The sequence below is a fragment of the Mobula birostris genome, chromosome 4, assembly GCF_030028105.1.
Source record: "Mobula birostris isolate sMobBir1 chromosome 4, sMobBir1.hap1, whole genome shotgun sequence".
Taxonomy (NCBI): Eukaryota; Metazoa; Chordata; class Chondrichthyes; order Myliobatiformes; family Myliobatidae; genus Mobula; species Mobula birostris.
This window is the reverse complement of record NC_092373.1, coordinates 69,597,080-69,618,865: the sequence shown is the minus strand read 5'-3', so window position 1 is coordinate 69,618,865 and position 21,786 is coordinate 69,597,080. Positions and strand designations below refer to the sequence as shown.

Here is a 21,786-nt window from a genome sequence, read left to right as displayed (position 1 = left end):
TTTGAAAAAACTTGGAGGCCATTCATTCAGCATTTTCATTTGATGTAATTTGATCATTTCCAAACTTGTTTTATCTCTCTGTACTGTTGTTGGAGGGGAATGTAGTCGTCGACACTAAGGTTTTCTTCTTTTCCATTTTTAAGTTGTTAGTTTTGCCCAAGTCTTTTAGTTTAGTTGATTAATTTTGTTTTTCTTTGGGGATGGGGTTTGCTTTGTTTTTGTTTTGTTTTTTCTTTTTCATGATTTTTTTTTCCAGTTTTTTTTTGCTTTGTATTATCCGTGGTTAGTTCTACATGTTTGGGAGCTTTGTTAATTTACACTACTTGGTTTGGCAATTACTTTTTTTTAAGTGTAACAGTATATCTCCTACTATTTGTATTATTGCTATGTTTTGTTTCTATACTTTGAAATTAATAAGAAGATTGAAAAAGAAAAGAAAGATTTGATCTCCACATTTCAGGAAGGATGCTTGTAATGGAGGCAGTGAAGATTACAACATCCTTCAATTTCAGTCCCCCACCCCAGGGATCAGTATACAAGACGTAGATCAAACTTGCTCTAAGGCAAGTACGTTGTTTCTTGGGCAAGGAAATCAAAACTATGCACCACACATTGCATAGGTGTTCTATTAAAGTCCTATGTGATTGCATAAGTTTTACTTTTTGATCTATATTCCTTTGTAACAACAGTTAGTATATTGCTTATTTTCCTCTTTTTGCTATACTAGTCTGTTACTTGTTAGAAGGTTATCACTTTTCTACGTGACTCATCTCACCATGTGATACGCCATGATTTTTTTAAAGGATAATGAATTGATTTTTGAAGGTAATGGTTCTTGTCTGCATTGAATGGAAGTAGTCCCAGTAAAATGGATGTCTCTGTCGTGAGTACTGATGCCACTAGCTCATGAATCAAATTTTCATTTTCCATACCATTCAACATACTCAACATGCAAATTTTTGAGCTAAAACTAATCTCAAAACAATCGGGATATCACCTTTAAAAGCTGCAATTTATTTTGTCCTTGCTCTGAAAGGCTCTCATTTGTTCTATGCCACTGATATCCCTGTTTTGGTGCAAGCCCACTTTGATAAGGACCTGTTCAGACTGTACAGCAACACAGTTTTTGTACCTTCAGTTTAGCAATGCAGAGAACAACCTCTCTTTGACTATGCCGTCCCTTATTATATAGTTTTTCACCTCCAATTTGAATGACTTCCAGTACTTCGGTATCGTGCAGAATTCTCCCTAACCAATATGGGCATTACGATCTTTGAATCAATTGGAAAATGCAAATAACTATAGAAAATTATTTACAAAATTCATAATGCCCATGTTTTTTCGTTAAGAACTTATCTGGCACTATAATCCTATTATCAATTTTATCTTTTCAGGACTATGTATCTTCTGGGTTATATCCCAAAGGACAATCGATTGTATTTGGGTGACAAAGAGTTAAATATTGTCAGCTATTCACTGCTCGTCTCTGTCCTTGAGTACCAGACAGCAGTCATGAGAAGGGATTTTTCCATGGCTGACAAAGTTCTTCCCACTATTCCAAAGGAGCAGAGGACAAGAGTAGCACACTTCCTAGAGAAACAGGTTAGTTGGTACTATAGAAGTTGGCCATGAACTCTGTAGGTGCAGTTTGTTTCGTGTCAGTTCTGAACAGAATGATACACAGCTTTTAGTGTTGGAGTAGTTTATAACTTAGAATAAAGAAACTGTGAAATTAGCTTTTGCTGTGGCTGCTAATAATTCTTTATAAATCTTGTAGAATTTTTATTTGTGATGTTAGCTATTTTGTATTGAATGATTGGAGGTTTTGTGGTCTGAGTTTCAAAATAACATAATTTCCAAATACTATAAATTCAAGCACATGTCACTGATTGTTCCAGTCAATGGTTGAAGAATGGTTGGTGGGTCCATTTAATATCCTAGCAAGAAATCAAACAGTCAAGAATGAATAGGAAAGCTGCTTTGTATTCATCCAGTTTGCATAAAGTAGTTTGGGATGTGGAAATCTAGATATCCAAGATAGAGAATCACAGGGATTCATATTTTGTTATTTGTATATACATCACTGAACTCAGACAATTTCATTTTCGAAGTAGTTAGCCTTGAGTCAATTTGCAATATTTTCTTCTGCTGAAGGTGCATAAATACAAGTTTTTCTTTGCCATTTTAGGCTATAGTAACTATTCATTAATGCCCAGATAAATCAGTATTTAAGATTCAGAGAATGTGAAGTAATTTATCAGTATATTCTACTGTAGGAAGAATCAAACCTCCTCTGAACAGGATTAAGACTGATAGAAACTACATCGCTACAACAACAATTCAAGCTGAAATTTTTTTTATAGTGAATAGGTTTGAAAATGAGAATGCATTTCTCACAAGAATTTTCAACTTGCTGTCTTTCGTTACACACAGGGTTTCAAATCACAGGCTCTTGCTGTATCCACTGATCCAGAACACCGCTTTGAACTGGCACTGCAGCTGGGTGAACTGAAGATCGCCTATCAATTAGCTGTAGAAGCGGAGGTAATTAATGTCCTGCTGCTTCAATAGCCATTGGCACTAGTGTTTGAAGCCATATTTCATTACTGAATTCAGTTAGAATGTATACTTTTTATGTTTAATTACATCACACAGAGTTAAATTATAATACAATAATTATTAAAAGTTTTTGAAGTGGGTTAGTACAAGATTGAAAAAATAGTATCTGACGATAGGTGGTTCTGGTTCTGAAAGGAGGATATCAGTGGACTTGGTCAACACGGAAATGGAATTCAATTTGCAGAATTAAGCTGTTACATTTGGGGATGATAAATCATATGTACATTGGACTTCATTTTTATATATAGCAAAATCGTTGGTGACACAGTGGCTCAATGAGTAAATCACTCAAAGGAACCCCATGTATTCAGAGGGAGAAATTGCAAATTCCACATGGAGAACACCGAAGGTCAGGACTGAATTTAAGTTGCTTAAGAGGTATGTTCAGTGTTGTCTGTGTGGAATTTGCATTTTCTCCCTATGAATAATTGGGTTTCTTTTGGGTGCTCTGATCTCCACCCAAATTTCATGGGTTGCTTGCTTAATTGGCCATGTAAATTGCCCCTAATGTGTGGGCAAAGGTTGATGGCTATGTGGGAGAATAAAATAGGATTAGCGTAAATGAGCATTTGATTGTTGGTGTGAACTTAATGGGCTGAAAGCCATGTTTCAGTACTTTATAACCATGATTTTATTGCTTTAATCTCAAAGTAGACACATTTTTAACCAATTATTCTTATGTTGTCATTTCTTAAATTCTCTAATTCCTTTGTCACTTTTTATTTAAATTGGAGATTTTGTAGAGTTTTGTCTTGGTTTCTGTTGATAAGTTCACCTCAGCTCATTAGCTTTAATTGTAAATCTATGTATGAGAACCTTGATGTAACATTCAGTGGTGTATTAAATCAATCTCATTAACCCTTACTTTGTGTTGGGAAATATTTATCAAGTTATTCAGTCTCTGGAGAAGCCAGGCAATATTTCCAACGCAGGTCAAAATTTATCACAGAGTAATGGAATTTTAAAAGCAAGTAGAATAAAGAAAGGCAGGAGTCAGATAAGGAAAATGTGCTTAACCTTAAATCAAAGAAATGGTAAAAAGACTTAATAGGTATTAACATGAGAAAGTTCAAAAAGAATCACAACCAGAATTAATTAAAAACAATGCACCCAAAATAGGTGAATGCTTATGACAGGGATTGTGATTAAGATTTAGAAATGGGAACACAACCGAAGTAACATGGTCTAAGAAACTGGGAATTTCAAAAGAAAATGATTAACAAGTTGGCATTTCTGAAAGGGCAGAATTCCAGCTGTGAATACACGTTTCAGACAGCAGCCCCATGTAAAAATGTAAATTTCAGGTATGATTTCAAGCCTGACTTCGCATAATCTTTCTGAAACTGTGTAGAATTTCAACATTTTATCTTTCATGCAAAATGTCCCATTTTATCTCTACAGTCAGAACAGAAATGGAAGCAATTGGCAGAGCTTGCAATCAGCAAGTGTCAGTTTGCCCTTGCCCAGGAATGTCTGCATCATGCTCAGGATTATGGTGGATTGTTGCTGCTGGCCACTGCTTCTGGCAATGCTCCAATGGTTAACAAACTAGCAGAAGTAGTTGAAATAGATGGCAAAAACAATGTGGCCTTTATGACCTACTTCATGCAAGGAAAGTAAGTACTCTGGTTATTGGCCTTAATTGACTTTTTATTTTATGTGAAGTGAAATGTTAAGTAGCAGCTGATGATTTCCATGACTATGTACATTTATGTGCAAAGTCTTAAGCACATATAAAAAGATTACGTGAAGATGCTTTCAAAAATAATAATGATAAAGTTCTAAATATTGAAAAATTTACTATGAAGACCAGTAAACAGTTTAAAAAAAAAACACCCTTTGCCTTTAAAACTGCATCAATTCTCTTAGGTATACTGTCTTGCAGTTTATTTGATTGGTTGTTCCAAACATATTGGAGAACTTGCCCCATTTCTTCTGCCGACATCAGCTATCTTGCTTGCTTCTTTCTGTCCAGTTAATCCCACACAGCTTCGATGATGTTGAGATCAGGACTCCATGGAGGCCATAACCATCTGAAACCATATAATAATCTAGGGTGCCCAAGTCTTTTGCACAGTACTGTAGATCTAATGCTTCCTATATCTGGATACTCCTATCACAAATAACTGCTGTACGTCCTCATCACCATCTGAAATTCTGCCAACTGTGTCATCAGAAAATTTATAGATGGTGTGAGCTGTGCCTAGCCACACAGCCTTGGGCATAGAGCGAGTACATGAGTGAGCTAAGCATACACCCTTGAGGTGTGCCAGTGTTAATTGTCAGCGAGGAGGAGCTGTTATTTGCAATCCGTGCTATCTGTAATCTATAGTCTCCCAGTAAGTAAGTCAAGAATCCAGGTGCAAAAGGGAGGTACAGAGGTCCAGGTTTTGTTCTTAGTTTACTGAACGGAAAATTTGCATAAAGGACCCAAGTCCTGTAGAAGGGTCTCGGCCTGAAACGTCGTTAATTTCCTCCTTTCCATAGACTCTGCCTGACCTGCTGAGTTCCTCCAGCATTCTGTGTGTGTTTTGCATTGGACTTCCAGCATTTGCAGACTTTCTAGTATTTGTAATTTACTATCTAAGTTTGTTTATTTTTATAATTTTAATGAATAATTTGGTGTTCTTAATTTTACTTTATTAATTTTAACTGTTTTTAACTATCGCATATTAACAAATCAATTACTTAGGCCCTTGACACATGAATTATCGAAAGCTCTCTGTGAGATGCTGGAGGCAGTGTCTGAGGATTCATTACCAGAATACTGATGGCTCATGCGTCTCACTCCATGTGCGGGACACCTTCAAAACCAAAGCTTAGTTTATTGGGGCTGTTGGGCTACAAAATTTTACTGCTGCTAATCTGGTCCAGTGATTCCTGTTGTTTTAAACTGAAGAAGTGGGAAATGATTAGTTTATAAGAGGACACAACTATAATTTTAATAAGAACACTACCATTCTGTATTACTTCATAATGGCTTGGATAAAATACATTTCTCATGAATGCCCTCAGAAATAGTTTAGATTGTAAATCTTGTCCTCTTGATATATTAAAAAAAGATTGTATTTTTGCTTTTGTGGAAATCTTTAACCAGGATGAGCTGCAATGCTCCTTCCCACCACTGTGCTCAATCACGCATTTTCAGATCTCTGCTTTAAGCTACTCTTATTCAGGCCCTCATCTGATGTCAGTATATAGCAAATGAACAGTTCACTTGGTAACAAAAGTGTGAATCATTTTCCCCTCCTGTGTTGCCTACTTCCAAACCCCTCCTCCTGTTTATAGTGTAGGCTATTAACTTGTAGCTTCTGTCAAATGAACTAACTCACTATAGTCTATAAGGAATTTAAGCATTTAAGGAATTTAATGCATTTATGCATTTAAAGAATTTTTAAAAAATTGATTTCAAGTTTAATTGATTAATATTTTAAAGTATGTTTAGGTATTCTGTATAAATCCTAACTATATCCTAATCCACATAGGCTTGACAGTTGTCTGGAATTGCTGATAAAGACGGGACGCCTCCCAGAAGCTGCCTTTTTCTCTAGAACTTATTTGCCCAGTCAGGTTTCCAGGTATGATATAGCTCTTTTATACCATAGTGTAATAGACGTTTATGCACAAAAGCACGTAGATTCAATTCTGATGTTGATTTTCCCTTTTTTTAAGAGTTGTGAAACTGTGGAAGGAGAATCTCTCTAAAATAAACCAAAAAGCTGCCGAATCGCTTGCTGACCCCACAGAGTATGAAAACTTATTCCCAGGCCTGAAAGAGGCTTTTGTGGCTGAGCAGTATTTGAAAGAAACCAGCAACACTAAACACAGACCTGCTCGGGATTACCCCCTTATCACTGTAAATAACAACAGTCTCTTACATTTTAGAAGTGCTGAGAATTTGAATTTGTGAACTGGCTAGTGTTAATCTTTTCAACTATTTTTGTTCATCAGCCAAATGAAGAAAGGAATGTTATTGAAGAATCAAAAGGCTTCGTACCATCTCTGCATGGAACATCAGCAGAGGTAGTTATAGCTTAAACACTTGGGTTGGAAACTAATGTAAATTCAGTGTAAAATCAAAGCTTCTAAAACTGGCCATGATTTTGAAAATGCATGAGGTTGGAAAGTAAAGTTTGTAATCCAGACCCTGCAGGTGTAAGTGGCTTAGTACATGCCTTCAACCACTAAAGGACTCTTAATAAGACACATACCGCAAACTCAGTGAGGGTCTCTGGTGGCAGAAGCTGAGCCTTGCAAGATATGTCCAGAAAAATTAAATAAGATACATACTTGGAGCATTGTGTTCTAAAATAGTTTCCTGTTCCAGATGTATGCAAAATTACTTGCTAGTGATATGATTACAATATCTCCACTTGATACAAATCTGTGATATTACAGAAATCTTCCAGTGAAGATGAAGCAGTACCAGCAAAGTCCACACTAATATCAGAAACAAAAGCAGTATTGGAATCATCATCTGTTTCTGGTCCAGTTTCAGCTGACTCAATGGACCTTCAAACTAAAAAGGTAATGAGCTGGAATATTCCATGTACACATCTCATTTCAACTATTCCTTGGATAAATGCATTTAAAATGACTAGATTAGCTAATGCTTGATTTGGTGAGAACATTCCAAACATAAATGGCTAACAGTGGAGGTGGTGCAGTCAATATAGCTGTATTGATTTTTCAGAAAAGGATTTGACATGCACTTTGATAAGTGGAATCAAAGGCAGATTATTAGCTACATGGAGAGTGACTGCAAATGAGTGAAGCACATAAGTGATTTGCGTGTTTTTCTGCATAAATCACAAAAAGTTACTCAGCAGGTCCATCAAAAAGTTAACAAGAAAAAGGGCATGTTGATCTATATTGTAAAGTTTAGAATTTAGAAATAGAAAAGTTTTGTTAAATTTGTATGGAATCTAAGTAAGGCCTCTCTGGATGACTGTTTCAGTCCTCTGACCGTGAAATGAATAAAATTAACATTACAGTCAGTCCAGAGTAGATTTACAAGGGTAAATTCTGGGTTGAGTGGATTGTGCTCTCAAGAAGCTAAACAAGTGTTGTCTAATGAACCTGATTTAATGAGGTAACTTAAAGTAAAGCAGCCCTTAGAAGGCAGCGATCATAAAATAGAATTCACCCTGCAGTTTGAGAGGGAAAGCTAAAGTCAGGTGTGTCAGTTGTGTAATTACACAGGGATCAGAGAGAAGCTGGCCAAAGCTCATTGGCTGGGGACAGTATTAGGGATGACGGCAGAACAGCAGCAATTCAGAAGTTGCAGGACAAATACATACCAAAGATGTAGTATTCTAAAAGGAGGATTATGCAATCATGGTTGACAAGAAGTCAAAGACAGCATAATAACAAAAGAGAAGGTATATAACATAGCAAAAATTGGGAAGTTAGAAGATTGGGAATTTTCTTAAAAAAGATAGAAGGCAACTACAAGAAGTCATAAAATGTAATATGAAGGTGAACCAGCCAATAAAAGTATACAAAAAGTTTTTCAAATATATAAAGAGTAAAAGCGAGGCAAGAGTGGATATCGGACCACTGGAAAATGATGCTGGAGAGGGAGTAATGGGGAATGAAGCAATGGTGGACGAACTGAGTAAGTATTTTGTGTCTTCATTGTGGAATATGCCAGAAATTTGAGAATGTCAGGAAGCAGAGGTGAATGTGGTTGTTAATACTAAGGAGAAAGTGCTTGGGAAGCTGAAAGGTCTTGAGGCAGATAAGTTACCTGGACCAGGCGGACTATACCCCACGGTTCTGAAAGACGAAGCTGAAGAGATTGTGGAGACATTAGTAATGATCTTATAAGAATCACGAGATTCTAGCATGATTTCGGAGGAATGGAAAATTACAAGTGTCACTCCATTCTTTAAGAAGGGTCGGAGGCAGAAAAAAGGGAAATTAGCGGGCAGGGACTTCAGTGGTTGGAAAGATGTTGGGAGTCCATTATTAAGGATGAGATTTCGGGGTACTTGGAGGTACATGATAGAATAGGCTAAAGTCAGCATGGTTTCTAAAGGGGAAATCTTGCAGGACTCATTTATTGGAATTCTTCAAGGAAATGACAGGCAGGATAGACAAAGGAGAGTTGTTGGATGTTGTTAATTGGATTTTCAGAAGGCCTGTGACAAGGTGCCTCACATGAGGTTCCAAAAAAAAGCAAAGAGCAGGAATAAAGAGGGATATTTCTGGTTGGCTGCCAGTAACTAATGGTGTTCCACAGAGTTCCGTTTTCAAACCGCTTCTTTTCATGTTCTATGTCAATGATTTGAATGATGGAATTGAGGACTTTGTGCCAAGTTTGCAGACGATATGAAGATAGTTGGAGGGGCCAGTAGTGTTGAGAAAGCGGGGGGTCTGCAGAAGGACTTGGATTAGGAGGATGGGCAAAGAAGTGGCAGATGGGATATTGTTTAGGAAAGTGTATGGTCATGTACTTTGGTAGAAGGAATAAAGGTGTAAAGTATTTTCTAAACGGGGAGAAGATTCAAAAATCAAAGGTGCGAAAGGATAATTTGCAGGTGATTCGGTGGTGAGGAAGGCAGATGCAATGTTAGCATTCATTTCAAGGACTGGATATAAAAGCATGGATGTAATAATTTTTTTTAAGGCATTGGTCAGACCGTACTTGGAAATTGTAAGCAGCTGTTGGCCCCTTACCTAAGAAAAGATGTGCTGGCATTGAGCGAGGTCAGAGGAGGGAGGTTCACAAGAATGATCCCAGGAATTAAAGGGTTAACATGAGCATTTCATGGCTCTGGGCCTGTATTCGCTTGAGTTTAGAACAGGGGTGGCGGTGGGGGGATCTCATTGAAACGTACCAAGTATTTGAAAAACCTAAGAGAGTGACTTTGGAAAGGGTGTTTCTGAAAGTGGTGTGTTCTAGGACCAGAGGACACAGCTTCCAAATAAAGGGACATACATTTAGAAGAGAGGTGAAGAGTAATTTTTTTTTTTTTAGCCAGAGGGTGGTGAATCTGTGGAAATTGTTGCCATAGACGGCTGTGGAGAACAGGTCATTGGCTATATTTAAAGCAGAAGTTGATAGTTTCTTCATTAGTCATGGTGCTAAAGGTTACAGGCATAGGTTGGTAGAATGGGGTTGAGAGGGATAATAAATCAGCCATGACGGAGCAGGTTCAATGGGATGAATGGCCTAATTCTGCGCTTTGTGTATTGTAGGAAAGGCAGATAAGCTCTGGGCATGGATCAGCATGCAGTATTACGACATTGTGGTCATCAGTGAGGCTCGGTTGCAGGAGGGATAGGGACAGGACTGGCAGCTCAGTATTCCAGGGTTCTGTTGTTTTAGACATGACGGGGAGGGCGGGCAATACTAGTCAGGGAAATGTCATGGCAGTGGTCTGTCAGGACAGACTGGAAAACTCTTGGGTGAAACTGAGGAATAAGGAAAGTATGGCCACGTTAATGGTACTATATTATAGACCACTCAACCGTCCACAGGATTTAGAGGAACAAATTTGTAGAGATTGCAGGCTGTTGCAAGAAACATAATTATTATGGTAGATGATTTTAACTTTCCATACTGTAAAAGACAAGATGGGGATAGAATTTTTTAAATGTGTTCAGGAAAGTTTCCTTAATCAGCACGTCGAAGTACCAATGAGAGAATGTGCAATACTTGATCTCCTGTTAGGGAATGAGACAGGGCAGGTGACAGAAGTTTGTGTAGGGGAACACTTTGCATCCAGTGATCGTAATGCCGTTAGTTTCAAAGTAAATATGGGAGGATAGATCTGGTCCTCTGGTAGAGATTCTAAATTGGAGAAAGGCCAATTTTGATTGTATAAGTAAGGATCTGGCAAGTGTGGATTGGAGCAGGCTGTTTTCTGGCAAAGGTGTACTTGGTAAGTGGGAGGCTTTAAAAAGTGAATTTTTCGAGTACAAAGCTTGTTTGTGCCTGTCAGAATAAGAGATAAAGAAAACAAGTTTGGGAAACATTGGTTTTCAAGAGATATTGAGGGGGAGAAAAGGTGTATGGCAGGTGTGGGCAGGTAGGAACAAATGGGTACTTAAGGGGTTTAAGAAATGCAAGAGAACACAAAAAGAAACCAGGAGGGCTAAAAAAAGGCATAAGGTTGTCCTAGCAGACAAGTTGAAGGAGAATCCTAAGAGTTTCTACAGATATGAATTGCAAGGGACAAAATTGGTCCTCTGGAAGATCAGAATGCATAAATCCAAAAAGGATGGGGAGATCTTAAATGGATTGTTTGCATCTGTGTTTACTCAGGAGACAGACACTAGAGTCTATAGAAATGAGGCAAAGTGGTATCAACTTTATGGACTCAATACAGATTATAGAGGAGGTGGTGTGTGTTCTCGAGGCAAATTAGCATCGACAAACCTCCAGGACCTGACGAGGTGATCCCTCGGACCCTGTGGGAGACAGGCACAGTAATTGTAGGGGGCCTTAATAGAGATCTGTAAGTTATCCCTAGCAACGGGTGAGGTACCGGAGGATGAGATGCTAGCTAATATTCCACTGTTTAAGAAGGGCTCTGAAAGTAAACCAGGATATTATAGGCTGGTGAGCCTGATATTAGTAGTGGGGAAAGTTATTGGAAGCTACTAAGGGACCGGATATGAGTATTTGGATAGGTAGGGACTGATTAGGGATAGTCGGCATGGCTTTGTGTGTGGTAGGTCAGTTCTAACCAATCTTGAGTTTTTCAGGAAGTTACCAGGAATATTGATTAAGACAAGGCAGTGGATGTTGTCTACATAGATTTGACGAGTGCAAGGTGTTGCACTTCAACAGAACCAACCAGGGTAGGCCTTACACAGTGAATGGTAGGGCACTGAGAGGTGCAGTAGAACAAAGGGATCTGGGAAGACATTTGGAGTATTGTGTACAGTTTTGGTCACAGGAAAGGTGTAAATAAGGTTCAAAGAGTTCAGAGAAAATTTACAAGGCTGTTGCTGGGAGTGGAGGACCTGAATTAATAAGGAAAGATTGAGTAGGTTAGGACTTTAATCCTAGGAATGTAGAAGATTGAGGGGAGATTTGATAGAGGTATACAAAATTATGAGGGTATAGCAGGGTAAATGCAAGCAGGTTTTTTTTACTGCGGTTGGGTGGGACGACAACTGGACGTCATGTGTTAAGTCTGAAAGTTGAAAAATTGAAGGGAGAATGTGAGGGAAAACTTCTTCACTCAGAGACTTGTAAGTGTGGAACGAGCTGCCAGTGCAAGTCGTGCATGTGAGCTTAATTTCAATATTTAAGAGAAGTTTGGATAGGTACATAGATGAGGGGGGTATGGAGGGCTGTGGTCCGGATGCATGTTGATAGGACTAGGCTGCTTAAGTGGTTCAGCGTACATGGCATGTTTCTGTGTTATCCTTTTCTATAACTCTGGTCTAAACATGTTTATTTGTATAGAACGATTGTAATACAGAAACAAAAGATCCCACAGAATATGGCAGTAAGTATTAGGATGTTTTCACTAGTAAGAGTTTCGAAGAACAGGTCATATTACAGAATAAGGGGTTAGTCATTTAAAACCAACATGTATAGATATTTCTTCTCAGAAGATTGTGAAATTCCCTACCCCAGAAAAATGCGGAGACTAGGTCATTATAATATTCAATGTGGAGATAAATTTTTAAAATACTGTGGAACTAAGGGTGTTGGGGAACTAATACAGAAGAGAAGTTTAGGGCTGGGATAGATAAGCCATGACTATAATTGAATAGTGGAGCAAGCTTGAGGTGCATGATGGCCTATTTTTGTTCTTGAGTATGCTATATACTGTAGATCAGAGTTAAGTTGTATGCATAAAGGCATTGTTAATTGTGTGTGTTATTCCTAGTTATATGCTGACAACCTGATGAATTGGGAAAATGCTTTTTAGCACATAGAAGTGAAGGTTCATAGTACAGAAAGGCTAATGATTACACCAAAAAATATGACAAAAATTAATGCATCTGCTTTGTACAATCTAGATTAAATATTGACAAATCGAATAAATCACTGGCACTTGGATTGAGTGTAAACTCATTGCTGAATCCCAAAAGGAGCTTAATAAAGTACAGAATGTGGGTAAAATAGCTACATCTGTTGATAAGTCTTTGGGAATGTGCCTCTCATTCTGCTTTCCTTTAAACTTGATTCCCTCAGTGTAGAATTCTGTTAAATCAACCTCAAGAAATTGGACTAGTGAATCGGAAATATTAGATGTGACTGTGAGTTATGTCAGCTGTCCTATTCTGTCAGTTTTGTAAAATATGATTGAAAATTTGTGGAATAGATTTCAATTGATTATTGCCTTACTGAAATTACAAAATATTGTATTTGTTAATTATATTCTCTTATTTTCAGTCTCTTACTGAGCTTGAAGATGATTTGGATAACTTGGAGCTGGATGACATTGATACTTCTGATGTTAACTTGGATGAAGAGTTCCTGGATGATTAAGTTGAAAATCAATATTTAAACCTGACCAAATTTCTATTAATGAATGCCTATCATTGCTTATAAAGAAATCTGCTAATTAAACTTTGGACAGTTCTAGAATTATAAATGCTAATTTGGCAGCAAGGTGACATTCCTAAATGCTTGTCCCACACAATGGGTGGTGCTGTTAGACCAGTTTAAGATCATATAAAGTACCATGGTTGCCACATACCTTCCTTGTAAAGTAGTGGAGTTTCATAACTGAATAGAAATGTTCATACTGTTGTGTTGTATTAACTCGAAATAAAACGTTTTTTAATGACTCTTGCACATCTGTAAATGTTCTTTTGCAGTGGAATATATATCTTCATTCCCAAAAATTTGAGACGATTTTCAGTACAGACTTATTAATTCTACTCTCATGAAAGGTGTTCAGCTTAAAGGAGTCTTCAGAGAAAAAGCTGTGGAAGCACTTTAATATCGATTTTTTTTGTATTTCAGAAAAGGCTAACCCAAATTTGATGAACAAATCTTTTGGTAAATTGTCCACCTTCTCAACTTATCAAAAGCTTCTGAAATGTCAGTCAGGGACCATTCATTCTTTTTCCAAGATAAGAAAAGCTGCTGAATTCAGGTGGTGGTTGAGGCATTTGATGATGTGGTGTTCGCCAAGCTTGGCAGTTAGCTTGCATGCATTTCATCACCAGTCGAGGTGACATCCTTGGTGCGCAGTTCCTCTCTGAGAGAAACACCAAGAAGCAGGCACAAGGATTTTTAGAAGTGTGGTTCTCTTCTGGTAATTCCATAAACAAACATTGAAATAGACACCATCTACGAATCCCTAAGAGCCAAAGAAATGTGAGCCAATAGAATTCAAAGGGCAACTGAACGGGTAGCCAATCAGGACAGAGGGTAGCCGATATGAACATGAGCACTACCAGCGAGAAACACCAACAACTGTGCACTGAGGATGGCACCTCGACTGGTGATGAAACATCTGCAAGCTAATTAACAAGCTCATCAAGCTCCATAACACCAAAAATTGTTGGACTGTCTCACAGCATTTATACATGCAAGTTGTACCACCCTGCATTCAAACATTTCATAGCATCTACTGAAAGAATTTCAATAGCAATTTATAGAATAAGCAGTTCAACTGCAAAACCAACATTGTTGTTTTAAAGCTCATTGTTTGAAAGTACAATGCTTTTATGACCTGGCTCAGTATACCAATTGACAGCATCAAAGCTTACCCACATTCCAACTGCAATAAGGAGGGGACTGGAGGCAGCAGATAAGTTAAATATTTAATAAATCACATCCCAAAATAGAAAACATTGGATTTCCTATGAAGATAACGTCTGTACAGATTAGCCACGATAATGCCTCAGTCAATGCATTTTCCAAAAGCAAGTGAATGGAAAGTAAATTTTTTCATCTATTGTTTTTACCAGGATCCAAACCAAAAAGTGTTGGATTGATTTAACATCAGTTTTGTTCTTCAGTCCTATGGAGATCCTGATTAGTAGAGCTGCTGAGCATTTCTTGATAAACTTGCAAAGCTAATTCAATATAGCCTCCCTTCTTAGAATCAGTTTGGGAAAATACCTAGAAATAGAAATTTATTATGTTTTAATATTCCAACTTTGTTTACATAATAACTAGCAAAAATTAGAGATCAGCTTTGAGATTTTGTATTAATAATTGTTTCAAAAGAAGAATGAGACAAATCTCTAAAAAGACAATTATTTCAATTCAAACTACTGCATTGGAACCTCAAGTCTCTGCTACTGAATTTTGGAATTGAATGACTACAGTTTCAATTCCCTGGCCCTGACTGCCTTACTTTCACCAGGGACATTCAGTCCTTATACACTTATACTCCGCTCAAGAAAGCCTCAAAGTTTTCTGTTGCTTTCTTGACAAAAGAAACAGCCAGTGCCCTTCCCACCACCGTCACCCTCGGTCTGGCAGAACTGGTCCTCAGCTTCTCCCATGTTTTCCAAACTCCAGGGGCAGCTGTCAGCACTCACATGGGCCCAGCTATGCCTGCCTCTTTGTCCAGGTTCAAAGCCTTCCTCAGTTATACTCAATTCTTCCTCTGCTATATTCATAACCGCATTGGTGCTGCTTCATACAGCCATGATGAGCTTGCCAATTTTATCAACTTTGCCTCTAACCTCCCTGCTTTTAAATTTATTTGGTCCATCTCTGACACCTCCCTCACTTTTCTCAATCTCTATCTCCATCTCTAGAGACAAACTGTCAACCAACATCCTTTATAAACCTGCTGATTCCCATGGTTACCTTTTCCCACCCTATCGCCTGTAAAAATGCTATTCCCTTTTCTCAAAGGGACATACAAAGCTGGAGGAAGGAGGGGTCTCGCTGTGGAATCCAGTGGCTGTTAGCGAGGGGCTAATGAGCTGCATTTCCAGAGATGCCCAGTAAAAGGGTGTTTCATCTGTTCCCAGGTCGTGGCTTTTCATTCCAGAACATCACAGATGTCCTTTCAAGAACGTGGTTTCTCTCTCTCTATTGATGCTGCCCTCCCCCGTATCTCCATTTCCAGTACATCCGTACTTGCCCCATCTTCCCACCACCTTAAATAGTCTTGTCCTTACCTACCTCTGCCTCCAACACAACATCCTGCAACTTCCGCCATGTCCAAACGAATCCTACCACTAAACACATCTGCCTGCTCCACTCCCCCCGCCGCTTTCCGCAGAAATCACTCCCTCTGTGATTACTTTGTCCATTCATCCCTCTCCACTGACCTCCCTCCAGGCAGGCCCTTCTGCAAATGGTCTAAGTGCTAAGCCTGCCCATAAGCCTTCTCCCTGACCTCGATTCAGGGCGTCAGGTAGTCCTTCCAGGTGCACCAACAGTTCATCAGTGAATTTGCTGGGGTTGCCTATTGTGTCCAGTGTTCTCAATGCAACCTCCTCTATATTGGTGAGACCCATCATAAACTAGGGGGCTGCTTTGTTGAGCACCTCAACTCCATCTGCCACAAGCAGGATTTCCCTTGCGCCAAACATTTTAAACCTGATTCCCATTTCCATTCTGACGTGTTGGTCCATGGCCTCCTCTTGTGCCAAGATGAAGCTACCCTCAGGGTTGAGGAGCAACACACTGTATTCTGTTTGGGTTGCCTCCAACCTGCTGCCATGAATATTGATTTCTCCTTCCAGTAAACACATTCTCCCCCCGCCTCCTCTATTTCCAACTTTGACCTTGTACCTCTTCTCACCTGCCTATTACTTCCCCCGGATCCCCTCCTCCTCCCCTTATTCCCATGGTCCACTCTCCTCTCCTATCAAATTCCTTCTTCTCAAGCCCTTGACCTTTCCCACCCACCTGGCTTCCAACTAGCCTCCTTCCTTTCCCCCCACCATTTTATTCTGGCATCTTCCCTCTTCCTTCTCAATCCTGAAGAAGGGTCTCAGCCCAAAATATTGACTATTTATTCATTTCCATAGATGCTGCCCGACCTGCTGAGTTCCTCCAGCATTGTGTGAGTGTTGCTTTGGAGTTCCAGCACCTGCAGAATTTACTGTAGCTTGCTTTTCAATAACTTTTTTCCTATCATCTTACAATATTCATTTTTAATTTGACTTCTAATTACACTTTTAACAGGCCTGGACAAAGCATTTGCACTTTTTTTTGTTGTTTGCTTGGGCTATAGCTCCATAAATGTTTGTATAATGTGCAATTATTTGGGCATCTATTTTGGCCCAATCACCTTCTTCCAAACAGTCAACGAAGTAAGCCTTAACACTTCAGCTGTCCAGTGTAAATTTGAATCAAGGTTCCTTTCAAATTACCATGCTTTTATTCAACACCTGTGCCCTGCTTTTACAATAGTATGATTGTGTATTTCCCAATTTGTACTCTTGCTGACGTTTTAAAAATAAACGTTATTTTCATTACACACAAGAAAATCTGCAGATGCTGGAAATCCAGAGCAACACACACAAAATGCTGGAGGAACCCAGCAAGCCAGGCAGCATCTACGGAAAGGAGTAAAGAGTTGATGTTCTGGGCCAAGACCCTTCTTCAGGACTGGAAAGAAAGAGCAGAATCCAAAGTAAGAAGGTGGGGGAGGGGAGGAAGAAGTACAAGGTGGCAGGTGATAGGTGAAACCGGGGGGGGAGGGGTGAAGTAAAGAGCTGGAAGTTGATTGGTAAATGAGATAAAGGGCCGGAGAAGGGGGGAATCTGACAAGAAAGGATAGAAGACCATGTTAGAAAAGGAAGGAGGAGGAACACCAGAGGGAGGTGATGGACAGGTAAGGAGATAGGGTGAGAGGGGGAAAACAGGAATGGGGAATGGCAAGTACCCAGGAAAGAAGACTTTAATCCCAGGTAGACCTGCTTGTTTGAGATTCCTACAATGCTGATGCCATGCAGATCACCGCTTAAAAACTGCAATTCTACAATCAAGATGAAGTAATAATAAAAAGACAGAAACTCAGAAAACTACCTTAATCAGTTCAATACCCTTGGCTTGCTGTTTGTTTGCCTCCTTTGCTGACTGACACTCTGGATGTAACCAGTGATACAGTTCAATCACACTTACAGCATCATCCATTCTGTAAAAAATATACATTGTGATTTAATTACAATAAAGGAAACTAGTTCATTAAGTTTAGCAGAAATTTAACTATCTGTACAAAGTTCAAAGTAAATTTGTCACCAACATACATATGTGCCATCATACACAAACTTGAGATTCATTTTCTTGCAGGTGTACTCAGAAAATCTAAGAAACAATAGAACCAATGAAAGTCCACGCGCAACAGGACAACCAATGTGCAAAAGACAACGAACTGTGCAAATACTAAAGCAAAAGAAAAATAATAACAAACATATAAGCAATATAGAGATGAAGACTCCTTTAAAGTGAGTCCATAAGTTGTGCGAACAGTTCAGTGATGGGGCGAGTGAAGTTATCTCCAGTGTTTCAAGAACCTGATGGTTGAGGGGTATTAACTGTTCCTGAACCTGGTGCTGTAAGTCCTGAAGCTCTTGTACCTTCTTCCTGATGGCAACAGCGAGAAGTGAGCATGACCAGGGTGGTGGGGTCCTTGATGATGGATGCTGCTTTCCTGCAATAGTGCTCCTTGTTGATGTGCTCAATGGTGGGGAGAGCTTTACCCGTGATATACTGGACCATATTCACCACTCTTTAGTAAGATTTTCCATTCAAGGGGATTGGTGTTTCCACACCAGGCACTGAGAGCAAAGAAAGCCCAGCAGCGTCTCTACTTTCTGCGAAGGCTGAGAAAAGTCCATCTCCCACCCTTTATCCTCACCACATTCTACAGAGGTTGTATTGAGAGCATCCTGAACAGCTGCATCACTGCCTGGTTCAGGAATTGCACCATCTCGGATCGCAAGACCCTGCAGTGGATAGTGAGGTCAGCTGAGAAGATCATCGGGGTCTCTCTTCTCACCATTACAGACAATTACACCGCACGCTGCATCCGTAGAACAAACAGCATTATGAAGGACTCCGCACACCCCTCATACAAAGTCTTCTCCCTCCTGCCATCTGGCAAAAGGCACCAAAGCATTCGGGCTCTCACAACCAGACTATGTAACAGTTTCTTCCCCCAAGCCATCAGACTCCTTAATACCCAGAGCCTGGACTGACACCAACCTACTGCCCTCTACTGTGCCTGTTGTCTTGTTTATTATTTATTGTGATGCCTGCACGGTTTTGTGCACTTTATGCAGTCTGGGTAGGTCTGTAGTCTAGTGTAGTTTTTGTGTTGTTTTACATAGTTCAGTGTAGTTTTTGTATTGTTTCATGTAGCACCATGGTCCTGAAAAACATTGTCTCGTTTTTATTGTGTACTGTACCAGCAGTTATGCTCGAAATGATGATAAAAAATGATGACTTGACTTGATGCAACCAGTCAATACACATCTATAGAAATCTGTCAAACTTTTGACACTGCCACGCTTTCTTCATAAATACACACGTGCTGGACCAAAGACAGATCCTCCTTTAATATGACTATCAACAATAGAGTTGTCAGCAAACTTAAATATGGCATTGGAAATGTCCTTAGCCTCACAGTCATATGTACGAAGTGAGTAGAGCAGGGGGCTAAGCACCTGTGCTGATGGAGATTGCGGAAGAGATGTTCTAACCAGCCCAAACTGACTGGCGCCTGCAAGTGAGGAATCGAGAATTCATACTTAAAATCAAGAGGCTGTAGATCCATACTTAAAAATTCCAATTAATTTTATTCCAAATCATTTCCTAATTTCCCACTTCACCCCCAATTCTTAATGGACAGTATTAATTGCCCTACAACTCTGCAAACTTCACTGAATTGATCCACCAGACAAGAGTTGGCATCAACTCCTCCAGTTAAAGATGGCACTACCGAAGGTGGGCGACAGCTTACTGGTGGTTTTTAAAGCTAGAAATATGACTCTGTACTCTATTAATAACAATTTTTATGCATAAAATTGTGAAAAATGATCACCACAAACAATGAAGAGTCGAACGAAGGGGAGGCCAATCCGAGGGTCAAGGCGAGATGGAGTCGAAGCATGGTAAAGGCGTGTTTGGGTGGCTGCAGTGAGGTTGGATCCATCTAAGCACCAGGCCGATTTAGAAACTTTAAGTACAGGCTGGAACGTGGGGCCTGGGGCCCAGAGCTGAGTGCGGGGTACAACCCAGTGCTTGGTCAATTTAAACGTGAAGCCAGGTGGACTGAAAAGCCAGTGTGTCGGACCAGTTCTGTTCTGTGATGTTTCACTCCACAATCCACAGCGCTGAGGCTGAGGCTGTGCCATACTCTGGGCTTAGTGTCTGCGAGCTTTGTGGTGATTTGCCCCGCTGTGTGATGAACTGAGACTGAGGCTCTGGGCCTACTCTGGTTGCTCCCGGCTTCGGACTTATGGATTCAATTTCATTTTGAATGTCGATGCTTGCTTTACTGTTTACATAATTTGTTTATTTTCCTCTCTTTGCCCATTGCATGTTAGTTACTTTTTAAAAATTGGTTTCTTGTTTTGTGGCTGCCTGGAAGCAGATGAATCTCAAGATTGTATAATTTATATATACTTTGATACTAACTGTGGTTTGAACTTTGAACTTAAAACATGAAGGTGTGACCCTGCACAGTGCACTGTAAAAGAAGTGATTTGCTCATACAAGTACATTTTAATTTTAATAAGGTTAAGTCTCAATGACAAACTTCCCATCTCTGAAAATTTACAAAAATTGGATCACAATCCATTACTTTTTTTTATAAAAATGGCTGGAAATTTAGTTTGTACGTACTTTCTCAAAATTTTTTTTGTTACTTCTGTGCAATTTTAAATTGAATATTCTAATGTCATTCTTGGATTTTTCAGTCACGATTAAGAGGTACTGTTGCCTGTGGAGGTCACTATGCTGCTGACAAACGTAGCTGCATAGGAGCTCACGGAATCTCGGTTTGAGTAATTGTAAGCAAAGGGCACGGTGAGCACAGTTAGTTTGCTGCTACTGAACATTTCAGGACAATACATTTTGTCTTTCATATTTGCCCAAATAATTATACAAATTCCATTTGAAATGTTTCTCCCACCCGATGCCGCTGTCACTTTAAAGTAAATGCCTAAATTATTGTAGCACTTTGGAATGGATAAAAGGTGATAATTCTGCAGCTCAGAAGAAAACTACAAATTATGGCTCATTTGCATACAGTTTGAAAACTTCCGTTCACACAGATGTTTGCAAAAATTAGCCAGCTCAACTTTATGCATATCATAACTCATTTAGTAAGGTGGGTAGGAGTATGCTTATGGCAAATCTGTGGGACAAGCTAACAGAATAATCTGCTGCAAACTGAAGCTATATTGGCACCATAGCTATTAATTTGATGCCAAAGTGACCACTTTGTACTGCAAGTTAACAAAAGTTATGAAGGATGACGCTCCAACATGATAGACATATGTTGAATTGGCAGTCTATGACATTGATCAGTGTGCAGTATTGATCTGACACTAGCCAGTCCAAACAAGTCAACTATCACACATTTTGTCCAAAGCCTTAACAGCAGGAAGGGCCACATCTTCCATGTTCTCCCCATCTTCTGCATATTTAAATTGCCGTAATTATTTATAGGAACGTTGATGATTGATTTGTTGGTTGATTGATATAAAGCATAATGTGCTTTGTGTAATCATTGCAAGAGGTCCAAAACAGGATGAAGAATACTGATCAAAATGCACAGCAGAGGATAGAATATAGGATTTGAAGATGCACTGCCAGACAGTGAGCACATGCTAGCTCACTGAACTTATGGGACAATGTGTTCAAAAGGTTCAAAGGTTAATTTATTACCAAAGTATACAATTCTTAAATTCTTCAATTCTCCGGGCAGCCATGAAAGAAAAGAAATGAAATGGAGGAGGAAGTGCCCTGTTTCCACATGGAAACAGGAAAGAAACAAAGAAAGAAGAGAAAGGCAGCACGATCATCAATCCCCAAATTCCACTCGCCTGAAAAAAAACGAACAAAAACGGATCAGGCACATTGACACCCTCCCACAACCCCAAATCCCTCTTCTCGTACAAAAAAAAAACAAAAGAGACGGATCAGGCACATCCACCTCCAAATCCCTCACAAACAAAAAACGAACTTGGAGTGCTTGAAGATGCATTCTTGCCATAGTGTGTATTGACATCTCTTCCCACATGTGGGAAGAACAGATTACAGGT

At 39.3% G+C, this 21,786-nt stretch overlaps 2 protein-coding genes across 2 annotated transcripts in view; one reads left to right on the top strand and one right to left on the bottom strand.

The window, feature by feature from the left end:
- The window catches only part of copb2 (COPI coat complex subunit beta 2), a 34,091-nt gene extending 20,706 nt beyond the window's left edge, over nt 1-13,385 (top strand). Inside the window, exons 15-22 of the mRNA XM_072255505.1 lie at nt 1,395-1,602; nt 2,434-2,544; nt 4,021-4,235; nt 6,105-6,197; nt 6,292-6,475; nt 6,571-6,642; nt 7,018-7,146; nt 12,983-13,385. Of these exons, the coding sequence (XP_072111606.1) occupies nt 1,395-1,602; nt 2,434-2,544; nt 4,021-4,235; nt 6,105-6,197; nt 6,292-6,475; nt 6,571-6,642; nt 7,018-7,146; nt 12,983-13,078 (1,108 nt within the window). The 3' untranslated portion in view covers nt 13,079-13,385. The remainder of the gene's footprint in view (nt 1-1,394; nt 1,603-2,433; nt 2,545-4,020; nt 4,236-6,104; nt 6,198-6,291; nt 6,476-6,570; nt 6,643-7,017; nt 7,147-12,982) is intronic.
- Nucleotides 13,386-14,351: 966 nt separating this feature from the next.
- The window catches only part of mrps22 (mitochondrial ribosomal protein S22), a 36,485-nt gene continuing 29,050 nt past the window's right edge, over nt 14,352-21,786 (bottom strand). The window contains exons 7-8 of the mRNA XM_072254624.1: nt 17,543-17,651; nt 14,352-14,665 (exon numbers count right to left, since the gene is read on the bottom strand). Coding sequence (XP_072110725.1) covers nt 14,546-14,665; nt 17,543-17,651 — 229 coding nt within the window. The 3' untranslated portion in view covers nt 14,352-14,545. The remainder of the gene's footprint in view (nt 14,666-17,542; nt 17,652-21,786) is intronic.